General features: G+C 39.9%; 1 protein-coding gene across 4 annotated transcripts in view; it reads right to left on the reverse strand.

The window, feature by feature from the left end:
- The window catches only part of MAPK14 (mitogen-activated protein kinase 14), an 82,717-nt gene extending 71,620 nt beyond the window's left edge, over nt 1–11,097 (reverse strand). For 2 of the 4 annotated variants that reach the window (XR_008994416.1, XM_036909409.2), the window contains exon 1: nt 10,541–11,094. Coding sequence is in view for 2 of the 4 variants with exons in the window: in XM_036909409.2 (XP_036765304.1) it covers nt 10,541–10,656 (116 nt within the window). In the remaining 2 variants the exon portion in view is untranslated. Of the gene's footprint in view, nt 1–8,848; nt 8,908–10,540 lie in introns of all 4 variants that reach the window. The other 2 variants (XM_057494126.1, XM_036909410.2) reach the window with 2 other exon arrangements.
- Between the last annotated feature and the right edge of the window lie 4,580 nt (nt 11,098–15,677).

Genomic DNA, 15,677 nt, shown 5'->3' on the forward strand with positions numbered 1-15,677 from the left:
AGGGAGGACTATCAAATAATGTATGGCCATATTTTAAAATCACTACACTTGGCAGCTTGATTTTTTTAAATCAAAATACTGAAATTTTCAAGATATCTCACTTTTTTTTTGTTTTATGGGTTTAATGTTTTATTATTTTTTTAAATTAAGGTATCATTAATATACACTCTTACGAAGGTTCACAAGAAAAACAGTGTGGTTGCTACATTCACCCATATTATCGAGTCACCCCCCCACGATGCCCCACTGTAGTCACTGTCTATCAGTGTGGTAAGATGCGACAGAGTCACTACTTGAATCTCATTTACTTTTGAGAATACTAGATGAGAATCTTTTTTACTGTTCTAGAAATATCACTGTAATTCCATTTAACAAAGCACTTTTGAAACCTAATGAATGAATGGTCTCTGCAGTATTTTGATGACTTGATCTTGAAAAATTCTATTAAGCATAAACATATGCAGTCTGATACAGAGAAAAGTAAAATAGTAGTCAACAGACTTTATTTCTAGTTTTGGTTCTGCCACTTCCTAGCAGATGATCTTGCCCAAAGTTACTATAAGCCTGTTTCCAAATCAATAAAATGTGGGTATCACCAGCCCTGCTTACCTCACAAAGCCGTTTTAAGGCTCAAAAAAGATAATTATGTGAAATTGCTTTATGAACTATAAAAGGCAGGTAGTTTTAAATGTTTCAATTTGAAATGAAACTGCTATTATAACATGGTTCTACAATCAGCTTCCAGCATGGGGTTAATCACACAGTAAATTCTTTATATTTTTAGATCTCTTATTCTCAAATTTGAGGTTTATTATTTCTGAAATAGCAGTAAAACAGGCAAGGTTATTAAAATATAACTGAGATCCCAGATCCTTGACCATTTGCTGTCATGCTAAGGATAACTAAAATACAGTTTCTACAAATTAAAATGCAATTTATTCAGCTATTGTTAGAAAGGATCTAAAAACTACTACAATCAACAGCATAATGTAATAACCAATACTGAACCAAAAAATTATTCCTTTATGTATTTGCTTCCTACAGTGTGAGGGAGAGCAGAAGCTATAGTTTATTTATCTGTTTATCCTCAGAATCCAACCCAGTATCTGGAATACCAAAGCAGATACATTCTGACCTCAAGAAACTGAGCAATCTAGCTAGGGAGTTAGAATGAACACACATACACATAAACAAATTACTAAAGACTTTTACAAAGCAACATATTTGCTTCCTCCAATCCATTCTGTACTCCAGTAAGACCAATTTTAAAACGCTTTTCCTCACTACTTTACAACCCAAGAAACTATGAGAATTCTCCATTGCCTATAAAAATGCAGTTGCCTTAGTCCTACTCCAGAGCTAATTCTTAATCCTGGGGGCAGACCCAGGCACCTGCATGTGTAAAAGCTCCACAAGTGATTCTGGAGCACAACCAGAATGAGAACCACAATTGGGTTTCACCCCACCTGAGATATTCCTCCTGTCAGGCCAGTCCATCTCATACCTACCTAATTCTCTTAGTTTTGTTTTCTCTTGTTACCTAAAAATGTTCCTTTTCTTCCTCTCATATCGCCCATTCTTCAAAATAATCTTTAAATCCTTCTTCCTCCATGAAACCATTCTAATAACTACTACAGCCCACAATGGTCCCACATCGCTATACACATCAGTACCTTTTTAGATACTCAGTTCACGAGTATCTTGTGTTTCTTTAATACAATGTGGGTATTTAACACTATCTGATGGATGACTAACAGATTTCCTTCACTACAGTAAGTCTAAAACATAACCATAAATACATATACAGACAATTTCAAACTTTCAAAATTATGTTGCTTTAATACCTAAAGTTACAGAAATCTTCAGGTAATTGGCTTTTAACCTCACTGTAGTTTTCATGACCCCTGTCATTCATTAGTGCTAATGATAAGCTTCCTTCAAATATCTCCTCCACATATCTAAGGCTGAACCCATTCAAGTTTATCTTGTGAACCTATTCTGGGTAAGTTAGTGCTATGTCTCTGAGATTGTCCTCAAGAAGCATGTACAAAAATAATCAAAGGTAAGTATGAAACACTGCATTTCAATAGACTTGAAATCCAGAAGGCTCAACATTTGTAAGATCAGGTTTGGAAGTACAAATCTGGAGAGATAGTATATGAACAAAACTACTGTTAAGACTCTATCAGATGTGAATTCAAAAAGAATAAGTACAGAAAGTATAGGGTTTCTGCCTTTTGCAGGTGGGAGGTTCAAGTTATCCTATCTAGTTTTTACTCTGGGCCAATCATCCAAATATATAGGGTTATGTAAGTTCTCAACCAAGGATGATGTTGCCTCCAGGGGACATGTGGCAATGGCTACACATTTTTGGTTGCTACTGGTGTCTAGTTGCTAGGTTAGAGGGATGCCACCATACATACTACAGTGCACAAGATAACCCCCCCAACAAAAACACTAGCCCACCAAAAAAGGTCAACAGGTTGAGTAACCCTAGATTATGTCACATTTGGGAATGTAAACACAGCTTGACAGATGCTCATAATACTTCCTGTCTATTCTCTTAATTTGCAATATTTTTCCCTTTTGCTCCCTTTAGCATCAGTATCATTTAATTTATTGAGATTGCTAATTTCAAAACATATTAGTCAAAGCATAAGGCACTTAGCACACTAACTAGGAATCAGAAAACGAAGCAAGCAAATTTATAATGTCAATTGAGGAAATTATTAGAAATATATCAATATAAGACACAAACATCAATATTTCATTTCAATGTAATACGAAGATCATTTGGGAGTCATATTTTATTATATCAAATGAAGAAGATAACCAATATTTTCACAGGCATTTGATAGCTTGGAGAACAAAGTTTATTATGCAAAAGGTTAAGGTTCAAGCTAGCTAAAGCCGTAGATGAAGGATTTGATAGAAGGCAGAAAAAAGTAGCTACTGGGGACATTAAGAATAAAGCAATTAATTCAGAGAATAAAATTATTGTATCTACTACAGGGGTGAAGAAATACAAGAAAGAAGAGTTCAACATACACTTGCATAAATAGACACTTCAAGCTGTGTGTCACAGGACAAATTAAGGGCATGATTAGGGGCACATAATTCGTAGGTGAGAAGACTGTCACAGCAGACACACTACCCCAGCAGAAGAGCTATGTTAAGGATCTAGAGGACTTTTACCCCCCAGCTACTTTCCTCCCCTAAAACATAGCCTCCTCAGCCCTCTACAGATCAAAAGCAGAAGTTCGGACCTCTTGTGGGCACAAGCTGATGTCATCACTTTCTAGATCTGAATCATAAGATGGAAAGGCTTCTCTGACATAGATTTCCAACACGTATCCTTGCACAGAGTTGCCCTAGATGTAAAAAGTGACCAGTATGTCACTAGACTCAAGAGAGACACAGAAGAATCTAAAAGAGGATTTCAAGGGAAGCATTAGAAATATAAAGATTGATCTGAGATGACAGCTTAAGCTGAAAAAATGCAGAAAAACTACAGACAATTTGCAAAGCAATCTACAAGGAAGAAACATAAATATGTTCCTTCTAGAGTGATACTGTCAAAAACAGGGACCCTTCCTGCTTTTTTGCTTATTTAATCTATATAAATATAACACATAGTACAGTGCTTAGCAGTGGCAATACTGAAGTAAGGAATTTTAATAAACAAAGAGGACAATTGGTATGCTTTTTTTCATAGTCATGTGTTCTGTGATGCCTACACTCTGGACCATAGCTTGGAAAAGCAGCCAGTGCATGCTTGTTGGGTACACTGACAGTAAAACACACATTCACATATCTTCTTTCATGTTACAGAACAGTGACAATACCAAGGCCTAAGAGAACATTTTGAGGAAAACAAGGAAATCTGTAATAACATCATTCACAATAACAGGAGCCAACACGTTCAGGGTCTAAAGTAACCCAGCAGGTCTAGACAAAATAAACATTTGTTCTATTACCTTTTTGTTATGTTGCCATGGGAATCTGTGTTTAGGAACACTTATTTTCTGCAACTAGATGACAGAGCAGTGAAAGGGGGATAGCTTTCATGAAAGAGAAGCTTGTATCTGTAAAGGCAATAAATCCCATGGGTTTTTAGAGGGTCACATGTGTAGAATCTTTCAATCTGTAAGACTGATTCAAATTAACAGAGAAGTCCTTGGGGCCTCAAGGCCAAAATATTAGTAACAGGTAAACAACAATCCAACCTCTACTAAAATTATTGTAATGGGGGAAAAGGAGGAGTAATGTAAAGCAGATACAAGGCCAAATAAAACAGAATATCAACGAGACCTTAAATGTTGCAAGAGAGTAAAGATAACTAAAAATATGACCCAATAGTTCAGAAAAAAAACCTAGAAGCCCAATAAAAGTTAGAAAACATTCAACCTGCTAGCAGGCTAATCTTTTGTCTGCAGAAGTCTAGAGCTAATCTCTTTGCTCCCTCCCTTTTAGCAACAAAAATCCTGAGAAAGTGAAACAAGCCCACATTACTTAAAGAGCTGGACTGAATGTCTAGGGCCCACCAGACGTACTGGTACTCTGGTACTCTGAGCCTTCTAGAATGAGAGGAGAGCATGGGTCAGGACTGTGCACCAGTGCACCTGACTCCCATTCTACCATAAACTAACATCACCACCTCTAACAGGTAAGGAACAGAAATGTAAAGACACGAACCCCAGAGCAGAGTGATGTGCTAAAACGCAGGTTAGATCGTGTCTCTCCTCTGGTCATAACCCTCCATGGCGTCCCCTCTCACTCAGAGGAAAAGGCAGTTCTTACAAAGGGACAGTAGCCCGTCTACCTGCCTCTCCTCTTCCTACTATTTCGCCCTGGTTCACTCAGCTCCAGCCACGCCAGTCTCCTAGCTATCCCTGGAGAATGGAGCCTTTGCTTCAGGCTTTTTGTACTTGCTATCTCTCAGCCTGGAATGTTCTCCCTCCCCACCCACGTCCAGCTGGTACCCACATCACCTCCTTCAGGTCTCTGCTCAATTGTCACTTTATCACTGAGGCCACCCTGTCCACACTGCTTAAAAGTACAAGTCCATCCCAGTATTCTCTCTCTTTTCCTTGCTTCATTTTCCCCAGAGCACTTACCATCTGACAAACTGTACATTTTACTTATTTATTTATTATCTACTTCTACTTTTACCCTCCTTAGAATATAGTTTCTTATGCAGTCAAAGTTTGTCTGTTTTATTCATACTCCATCTCCAGCACCTAGAGAATAACCCATAGATACATATATAGTAGGTGCTTAAAGTATCAGTATAACAAACAGTCCAGTCCTCAAGGAAATTAGCATGAATCCATCTTTTTCTCCCTTGGCCTCCACAATCCTGTAACTTATAATATTCCAAAGTTCAGATCTTGACACTAAAATCTACCCATTTGTCCAACATCAAAATTTAGGGGTCATCCTAGACTCCTCTCTCTTCTCCACCTCCTTCTCCCAACATTGAGCCTAGGAGCCAAGAATGCCAGAACCCAGGGCCTATTTGTCAAAAGTGCAGAATTTACACATCACATCTTCTTCCCTACAATAATTCTTAAAAGGCTGAAATGGTAGAAAACTGGTTAATTTTATAAATTCTTAACACAGAGGTACTTAATTCATGGAACCACTATGCAAAGAGAAACTACTTCTAATACTGAAAGCTTCATTTAAAAAAATACCAAGTTTAAAGAGTTGGTTTTGTTTGTTTTGTTTTTTGTTTTGTTCTTAAGAAACATGTGCATGACTTCCAAGTACATGGCAGCCATGAGACAAAATCCCTAGGTTCCAAGTCAGGGGAACCTACCTTATAATGGGGCTTTTATGAGCACTACAGTAATTATACCTCTTGGATGGACAGAAACAAATCAATACCAAATTTCACAGCAGAGAGCAAAACTCCAATGTATTTTCAAAGGCCTGGAAAAGCAGTTATTTCTATTTATATCCTACACTTACATAACACAAACATGTACAGATAGTCCCAACTTTATAAAATGCACCATTGAAGAATTTCAAACCAACAGGATTCATAAATTCAGGAATTAACTATTTGCACTGCATATGAATTATTTGGGAAAAAAATGTAAACTGGGGCAATGAGTTAACGAACTCATTCTGGTTTATCCATTCCAAGGAAGAGATGTGACTTTAATAAGTTAAGTCATCATCCCTCAGATAGGCTGGACAATGACATTGGTGGGATTGGTTTCATTTGGTCACAGTGACCCAGCAATCTCTTTCTTCACAAAAGAAGAGATAGGAGGAGACAAACAGCACAAGGGAAGGTACCAGCACACAACCTCAGCAGCCTACATGTACAGGAAAGGAGACATCCAAAGTGCTGCAACCCCAAAACCAGACCCAAAGCAGCACTGAGAAGCATGCCATTCCTTTAATGAGTGAGTCCAGCTCCTCGTCTACATAACTGGGTCAGCAATAACAGCCTTCATGGAAGCAGTGCAGACAGAATGTTAATGCTTGAAGGAAAATACTTCATAAAGTGTAAAATCACATAAAAATATCAGTCAATACTAAAGTGACAGTGAGCTAGCCCAGTGAGTTCTTCCACTCTCAATCTGAAACCCCTGGAGCTCAGTACTGCCTGCAGTGTTGCAGTGAAAGACAGAGTCAGAACCCACATTGTCCCTGAGGCTTGAGTTAGAGGGAAACCAAATGCAGAGTTCTCCTCAGTTATCAAGAAATTAAACTGACTGAATTGCAAAGTCAGGGACCCAGGATACCCTTATTTTACACTGGGAAACAGAAAAGTATTAATGGAAAAATGGGATTCAATAAATACAATAGGACTCTATAGCCAACTTGATCAAAAAGTCTTTCTTTAAAGTCTTTATATATTAATAATATAAATATTTGCCACTGTGATGAACATTTATTAATGTTATTGGTAGCACGCAGCCAATCACCTTGCTTTTGGTTACAAAGAAAAGCAAATGGGAATAAAGATCAACATGGGTCTATTATCCACTAGAAAAGTAAAGGGCATGCCCTCTCGCTGACAAGGAGTCAAGAAAGTCATTTTTGAATACTCAATAATGACATTTTCATTTGTTTGTGCCCTAGCTCATCTTTAAAAAAAAATTTTTTTTTTAATGGTGAATGACTATTAATACTAAAAAAATTTAGCTTCATTTATTTTTTATTACACTATTTGTATACAATCTTGTTCCACAAAGCATTTAGGAAGTGGGATTCAATTTCTTATTAAATTTTGCCATCCTTTTACTGAAAGTCTTGTTATATACTTTATACACTGATGATAAATATATACTGCACAGTACAATGCCTAGAACACAGTAAGCAATCCATAAAATGTAGCATTATTCACATTAGGCTAAAAGCTCTATGAGGGAATGCATTAATTCTCTTGTTCTGTCTTGTACAGCACTCAATCTCAAGAAACCTAGCCCGCTATCTGGTCCACTGGTATTCAATAAATATTACTGAATAAGCGATTTAAGAGTAACTCTCTCTCTCTCACCTATTTTATGGCTACCAATATCTCATTTCCTCTAATCAACATCAAGCGTCTGGAAAAACCACCGGGAGGAAAGGCATTTAAATTCCTGTTTATATTTCCTTAAACTCACTGGCAAAGAGTCCCCCCTTCTGTCCTAAAACCACAAAATCAATGCTTTGCAACAATGTATTCTTAAACAATTTTGCTTCATTTCCCCTCACACAGAGTGCACACAGTTCCTTAAAACTGCAACTTACTTTAGTTCCCTTCACCCCTGAAAAAGGGAAGGCATATTTACAAAGCCCTATCAATTCTCAAATTTCTGGTCTGTTTCCTTGATCTTTGATTTCATAGTTGGTTATCACACTGGCTGCTACGTACTTTTTTACTAATACACTTCGTGCAAACGAAAATAATGAAAATAGGTTTACTATTTAAAAAACATTTTTAAATTACACATTAAAGTGCATCACACTTCAGAGAAATCACATTAAGAAACTGACACATATTTCAGTGATGTTGCATTCCTTAAAATATCTTTCAGAGACTCTTTCTGGAACAGACTTAAGATCCAGTTCTACAAGTCACACAAGAAATTGTGTCATAATTGTTTATAGTTACAACTCCTATTTGACCTAAACTGTATCACCAACCTGGTTGTCTCAATCTTTTTCACCAGACTTGAGTACAAATTTTCTACCTTATTTGGACTCTATTTGATTTTGCTATTCCCTAAAATCCAATCTGCTCTCAAAGGATGATGGTGAAAAACAGGCTTTATCCAGCACGAATTCCAAAAGTTTAGAAAACATACTTCCTACCATACCTTAAAAGTTGCTAACTGAAAGAACAACTTCAAATTACTACTGTGAATAAGGTAACACTTATAAATCTACTGCTGATATTTTTCTGATTCCCAAATCAGTTACATTTGTTTATAGTCTATTGTCACAAAGTATCATTTGTATTTTCCTCCACCAACATGCTATAGGTTATACTTAAGTCCCTTAGCACACATAAGACTAAAAAACAAACTCTGCCTCCCCGGAAAGACACCTAAGAAACTTAACAGTGGTCATCTCTGACAAAAGATCCCATGGTTGGAGAACAGTAAAGGAAAGGAGACTTTTCACTAAACTTCCTTTTATACTACTGGAATTTACACAATGTGAGTGTACTGCCTATTTTTAAAAACCTTTTTAAAAAAATTACATCTAAGTGTCAGATATTTCTGACTTCTGTAAGCCAGAACAGTATTAAAGAAATGGGGAGTTTGGCTTAATGGCATTTCACTGTAAATCTGGATCACCAGTTCTAGGGCAGTTATTCACACCAACATTAGAGAAAACTTACAAGTTCTTTTCAAGCTGATTAAACTTCCCATCGCTGAGCTGTGTGTCTGTTGTGTCACTCTATTAAAGAATAAACATCATTGGAAACAAAAACATAATACTACAAAAATAAGTATGTCAATATAAGTAGGAAAAACGGAGGTAAACTAATGAGCTATCCAAGGAGCAATAATCCAAACACATGTTTGAAAATTAGGAAACCACTACACACACACATAAAGTAAAATGCTGCAAACTCCCATAAAATGTAAACTTCCATACTATAAAAATGGGAAAAAGGTATCAAGCACGGCACCATCAGCAACACAACTTTTACAGCCTAAGCTAGAAAATGCAATATGATCTGTTACTGGACACAATTGCACAATCTCAATTACTCAGAAGATTCTACCAAACAGGAAATGCATCAAGTAACTTTTTAAGAAACTGCAGGAATTGATTAACATGTCCAAAAGCCTGCCACATCTTCCAAAACAAAAAATAATTTCATAGATCCCTTTTCATATGATGCATGAACATGAATTACATAAATTAGTTTCAGGTCAGGAACGTTCAAATTACACTAAACCTAAAATACAGTGTATAAAACCTTGTAAATTAGATAAGTTAGTGAAATATTTAAGGTACGGAAATTTTACATCAATTTAATTTCAAACACTCAGTATGAACTAAAGCTGAAAAGCGTCTTTTCCTTTCTTCGATATGTATTCCATATTCTTAAAAAAACCATCGTGTACCTCGGTCTACAAATGTAGGTTAAGTTCCATGCAAACCTCTCAAGGGACTTTAAAAAATGATATTCACGAGAATTACCGCAATTAGAAAATATTTACAATACATCCCAGCATTGTTAATAATTTTTTTTATCTTAAGGGCGTCCATCGGATCTGATGCTCCAAATAAGACAGTTGTTTTGTCAAACAATACTTAAATGAGCAGTGGTATGTGACTAATCAGTGAGGCTGCCAGTTTCTCAAACTGCAGTGGTCTCGCAGGCAGTACCACCCGCCCCGCTACTCTGCGAAAAGGAAATACGCTTTCAAACGAATCGGAAACACACCACTCAAGCTGGCACAGTGCTCACAGAGATAAAGTCGGTATTTTGAGCTCTATGGGTCGCTGCTAATTGAAGTGCGAATTCAAAAAGAACGCTTCTCAAAATGAGATTCTGAAAGAGGTCTGCAAAAAAGCCTGGACAGAAGGCTTCGTCGTCAGTGTTGCTCAGATGACCGCAGTGTCCTGGTCCGTCCGGCTTTGCCCTCTTGCTTCTGCCGGCAGCTCCCTGGACTTCTGTGCTTAGACAGCAGGCTCCAGCGCCCAGGGCAGGCGCACCTCCGGAGAGGGTCCTTATACTCGACACCAGCAGGGAGACCCCCCAAAGAGAGCCCCCCACCGTGCTTGCCCCGGAGCAGAAACCCCCCGAGAAGGGATTACGCAGGGTGCGAGCCAAGGCCGTGCTCCAGCACCACCGCCCACCGCCCACCGCAGACCTGCATCCTGCACGCAGCTGACCACCAACCAGAGTGTGCAGGGTGAGGAGGGCAAGGGGTGCAGGGAGTGCAGGACAGGGTTTGAAGGAGCAGAGCCCTTCCCCAAAGAAAATTCCTGCCGCTTGGTGCATTGCTGAGCCGTGGAAGCAGGCCTGGCTCTGGGGCATGAAGTCCACCGTTGCCCCAGGCCCTGTGACACTCACCACACGGAGCCATAGGCGCCGGAGCCCACCGGGGACAGATTCTGGTAACGCTCGGGCACCTCCCAGATTGTCTTGTTAAGCTCCTGCCGGTAGAACGTGGGCCTCTCCTGAGACATCTTCCAGCGGCAGCCGCAGGACGAGGAGATGGCCCTGAGGGGCCCCGCCTGCTCCCGCACCCACTCCCAGGAGCCCAGTCGCCCGCCCTGCAGGGCGGGGACCCCGCTCTGGCCGCCCGCGCAAGTGCGGCAGCCGAGACCCCGCCGACTCCCGCGTGCGCGACCCCTGTCAACCGCAGCGCCTGGAAGCGCCTTAGAGGCCGGGACGAGCTCTGCGATGGGCAGGGACGCGCTCCGAGGCTCAAGGCTGCTCCCGACACCCTCTCTCTGCACCCTCTCCCTGACCACGCCGACTTCTGGGTGCGCCGCGAGGCAACGGCTGCAGCTGCAGCGTCCGCCAAGGTTCCAGTGGTCGCTGTTCCAGAGCCAGCAAACAGGAGCCTCCCGCAGTACTCTCGCGAGAACAGCTCCCGGACTCTCCGCCAGCCGAGATTTTACCCAATATGGAACCTGCCCACGGGAGGGGGCTTGGTGAGAGTAGAGGACGGGAGGATCAGTTCTCGCGACACGAGGGCAACAGCTGGAGTTCAGAGGCAGGAACTCCCAGTGCCTGTTCTTGAGGGCGCGAAGGCGGACCCGGGAAGCGGTGGATGAGCAGGTGCCACACGCCGCGCGCGCCCCGCTGTGGTCGGCGGGGCAAATGTCTGGTTCTCTCGTGGAAAATGACAGTGACAAACTGGTTCTCAGGGAAAAGAGCCAAAAGGTCTTTGAACTGCGCGTGGTTGTCAGCAGCCAAGGACCTGCTTAGGGAGCCGCCAATTTCCAAGAAATACCTGCATAAAAAAAAAGAAAGGTTCCGACCAGAGAGCCGTTGCATTCTCATCTGCCCAAGGACGTAAGGCTTTCTCTTCCGGATTCTCACGAAATCTGTCCCCAAAGCAAATATCAGCCCTGCATTAAGGCTGAGGTCTTCCACCAAAACTCTCCTAGTAGTTCTCCAACTTTTATGTGCAGAAGAATCACTTTAGGAGTTTCAAATGCAGATAACCAGGAGCCACAGGGAATCTAATTGTTTAGGTCTGGGATAGGCACCAAGAACGTACGTTTTTACAGCACACCTCAGTTATGATTGAAGAGTCTCTAATATCTCCCTTTGAGCATCTTTAGAACCATTACTCCAAGGGTTTGAAACTGACTTCAGCTTCCAGTGAAGAAGATTTTAAGCATTTAAGTCATGCCTCTCAGAGAAAGAAGGAAAGAACAGGGCAGAGAGTGGTTTTCTGGCATTGTTGCATAAGGTTAAGTCAGTTGACCTTTCTTAGACCTCAAATCCAGTTTATGCAAAAGAGAATTCCTGCCTTACATCCCCACCTAATAGAGTCATTTGTAAAGCTGAACGAGGTAGTAAATGTGAATGGACGAGGTATTATAACTCCATACATAATTCCAACTCTCTCACCAACTTGCTCTTATGCTAGAGCTTGTTACAGTAAGTAGAATTGGACCCTATCTTATTCTGTCAGTTGTTTTCTTTTAGAAATAACTAGTCCAAGCCAGGACACTTCTCCTCACTTCCCATGACTGTTTTCTTTCGTGTTATGCATCACTTGGAGTGCTCAGCTTTTGCCTATCTTGTAACCCAGCACTTAGCTCGTTGCCTAGAACATAAAAGATACCGAATAAATTTGCTGAACAAATTATGAACAATGACCATGATCTCAGTTTAACTGGTGGTGCAGGATCCTCAGTTTTCTTCAAGGAAAAATAAAGTCCAAAACCAGGGTTAGGGGTGGGTGGAGAGCTTTTTTTGAACTCAGTGTGACTTAGCCTGGATTCTCTTTCTGCTTGAAAATGTTCCAAGCCAATTTGCAGGTTAGGGGGCTTTCTGAGATGTAGTAGAGGTTGAAGGAGGAAGTGGGAGCAAAAAGGTAACTGAAGAAATGGGAGGGACTGGGGAATCAAGTTGAAGAGTGGATGGATGCAAAGGAGAAAACTTGGAAGTAGGGATCCTAAGAAATTCATATATATTTTTTTCTTTTTTTTTAAATTTTATCATTAATTTACAATTACATGAAGAACATTATGTTTACTAGGCTCTCCCCTCCCCCAAGTTCTCCCCACAAACCCCATTACAGTCACTGTCCATCAGCATAGTAAGATGTTGTAGAATCACTACTTGTCTTCTCTGTGTTGCACAGCCCTCCCCTTTCCCCCACTCCCCACATTATACATGCTAATCATATACCCCCTGACTTCTTCCCTGTCCTTATCCCTCCCTACCCTCCCATTCTCCCCAGTCTCTTTCCCTTTGGTAACAGTTAGTCCATTCTTGGGTTCTGTGATTCTGTTGCTGTTTTGTTCCTTCAGTTTTTCTTTGTTCTTATACTCCACAGATGAGTGAAATTATTTGGTATTTGTCTTTCTCCACTTGGCTTATTTCACTGAGCATAATACCCTCTACCTCCATCCATGTTGTTGCAAATTGTAAGATTTGTTTTCTTCTTATGGCTGAATAATATTCCATTGTGTATATGTACCACATCTTTATCCATTCATCTACTGATGGACACTTAGGTTGCTTCCCTTTCTTGGCTATTGTAAATAGTGCTGCGATAAACAGAGGGGTGCATCAGTCTTTTTCAAACTGGAGTGCTGCATTCTTAGGGTAAATTCCTAGAAGTGGAATTCCTGGGTCAAATGGTAAGTCTATTTTGAGCATTTTGAGGAACCTCCATACTGCTTTCCACAATGGTTGAACTAATTTACATCCCCATCAGCAGTGTAGTAGGGTTCCCCTTTCTCCACAACCTCGCCAACATTTGTGGTTGTTTGTCTTTTGGATGGTAGCCATCCTGACTGGTGTGAGGTGATATCTCATTGTGGTTTTAATTTGCATTTCCCTGATGACTAGCGATGTGGAGCATCTTTTCATGTGTCTGTTGGCCATCTGAATTTCTTCTTTGGAGAACTGTCTGTTCAGCTCCTCTGCCCATGTTTTAATTGGATTATTTGCTTTTTGTTTGTTGAGGTGTGTGAGCTCTTTATATATTTTGGATGTCAACCCTTTATCGGATCCGTCATTTATGAATATATTCTCCCATACTGTCGGGTACCTTTTTGTTCTATTGATGGTGTCCTTTGCTGTACAGGAGCTTTACAGCTTGATATAGTTCCACTTGTTCATTTTTGCTTTTGTTTTCCTTGCCCAGGGAGATATGTTCATGAAGAAATCGCTCATGTTTATGTCCAAGAGAATTTGCCTATGTTTTTTTTCTACGAGTTTTATGGTTTCATGACTTACATTCAGGTCTTTGATCCATTTTGTATTTACTTTTGTGTATGGGGTTAGACACTGATCCAGTTTCATTCTCTTACATGTAGCTGTCCAGTTTTGCCAGCACCATCTGTTGAAGAGACTCATTTCCCCATTGTATGTCTATGGCTCCTTTATCTTATATTAATTGACCATATATGTTTGGGTTAATGTTCGGTGTCTCTAGTCTGTTCCACTGGTCTGTGACTCTGTTCTTGTGCCAGTACCAAATTGTCTTGATTACTGTGGCTTTGTAGTAGAGCTTGAAGTTGGGGAGTGAGATCCCCCCCACTTTATTCTTCTTTCTCAGGATTGCTTTGGCTATTCGGGGTCTTTGGTGTTTCCATATGAATTTTTGAACTATTTGTTCCAGTTCGTTGAAGAATGCTGTTGGTAATTTGATAGGGATTTCATCAAATCTGTATATTGCTTTGGGCAGGATGGCCATTTTGATTATATTAATTCTTCCTAACCAGTACTTGGGATGACCTTCCATTTGTTAGTGTCCTCTTTAACTTCTCTTAAGAGTGTCTTATAGTTTTCATGGTATAGGTCTTTCACTTCTTTGGTTAGGTTTATTCCTAGGTATTTTATTCTTTTTGATGCAATTGTGAATGTAATTGTTTTCCTGATTTCTCTTTCTATTGGTTCACTGTTAGTGTATAGGAAAGCCACAGATTTCTGTGTGTTGATTTTGTATCCTGCAACTTTGCTGTATTCCGATATCAGTTCTAGTAGTTTTGGAGTGGAGTCTTTAGGGTTTTTTATGTACAATATCATGTCATCTGCAAGCAGTGACAGTTTAACTTCTTCTTTACCAATCTGGATTCCTTGTATTTCTTTGTTTTGTCTGATTGCCGTGGCTAGGACCTCCAGTACTATGTTAAATAACAGTGGGGAGAGTGGTCATCCCTGTCTTGTTCCCGATCTCAGAGGAAAAGTTTTCAGCTTCTCGCTATTCAGTGTAATGTAAGCTGTGGGTTTATCATGTATGGCCTTTATTATGTTGAGGTACTTGCCTCTATACCCATTTTGCTGAGGGTTTTTATCATGAATGGATGTTGAATTTTGTCGAATGGTTTTTCAGCATCTGTGGAGATGATCATGTGGTTTTTGTCTTTCTTTTCGAATTCTGAATTTTCGAATGTTATACCATCCTTGCATCCCTGAGATGAATCCCACATGGTCGTGGTGTATGATCCTTTTGATATATTTTTGAATTCAGTTTGCTAATATTTTATTGAGTGTTTTTGCATATACATTCATCAGGGATATTGGTCTGTAGTTTTCTTTTTTGGTGGGGTCTTTGCCTGGTTTTGGTATTAGGGTGATGTTGGCTTCATAGAATGAGTTTGGGAGTATTCCCTCCTCTTCTATATTTTGGAAAACTTTAAGGAGAATGGGTATTATATCTTCCCTGTATGTCTGATAAAATTCCGAGGTAAATTCATCTGGCCCGGGGGTTTTGTTCTTGGGTAGTTTTTTGTTTACCGCTTCAATTTCCTTGCTGGTAATTGGTTTGTTTAGATTTCGTGTTTCTTCCTTGTTCAGTCTTGGAAGGTTGTATTTTTCTAGGAAGTTGTCCATTTCTTCTAGATTTTCCAGCTTCTTAGCATATAGGTTTTCATAGTAGTCTCTAATAATTCTTTGTATTTCTGATGGGTCCGTTGTGATGTTTCCTTTCTTGTTTGTGATTCTGTTAATGTGTGTTGATTCTCTTTTTCTCTTAATAAGTCTGGCTAGAGGCTTATCTATTTTGTTTATTTTC

This window comes from Manis pentadactyla, chromosome 16 (assembly GCF_030020395.1).
Source record: "Manis pentadactyla isolate mManPen7 chromosome 16, mManPen7.hap1, whole genome shotgun sequence".
NCBI lineage: Eukaryota > Metazoa > Chordata > Mammalia > Pholidota > Manidae > Manis > Manis pentadactyla.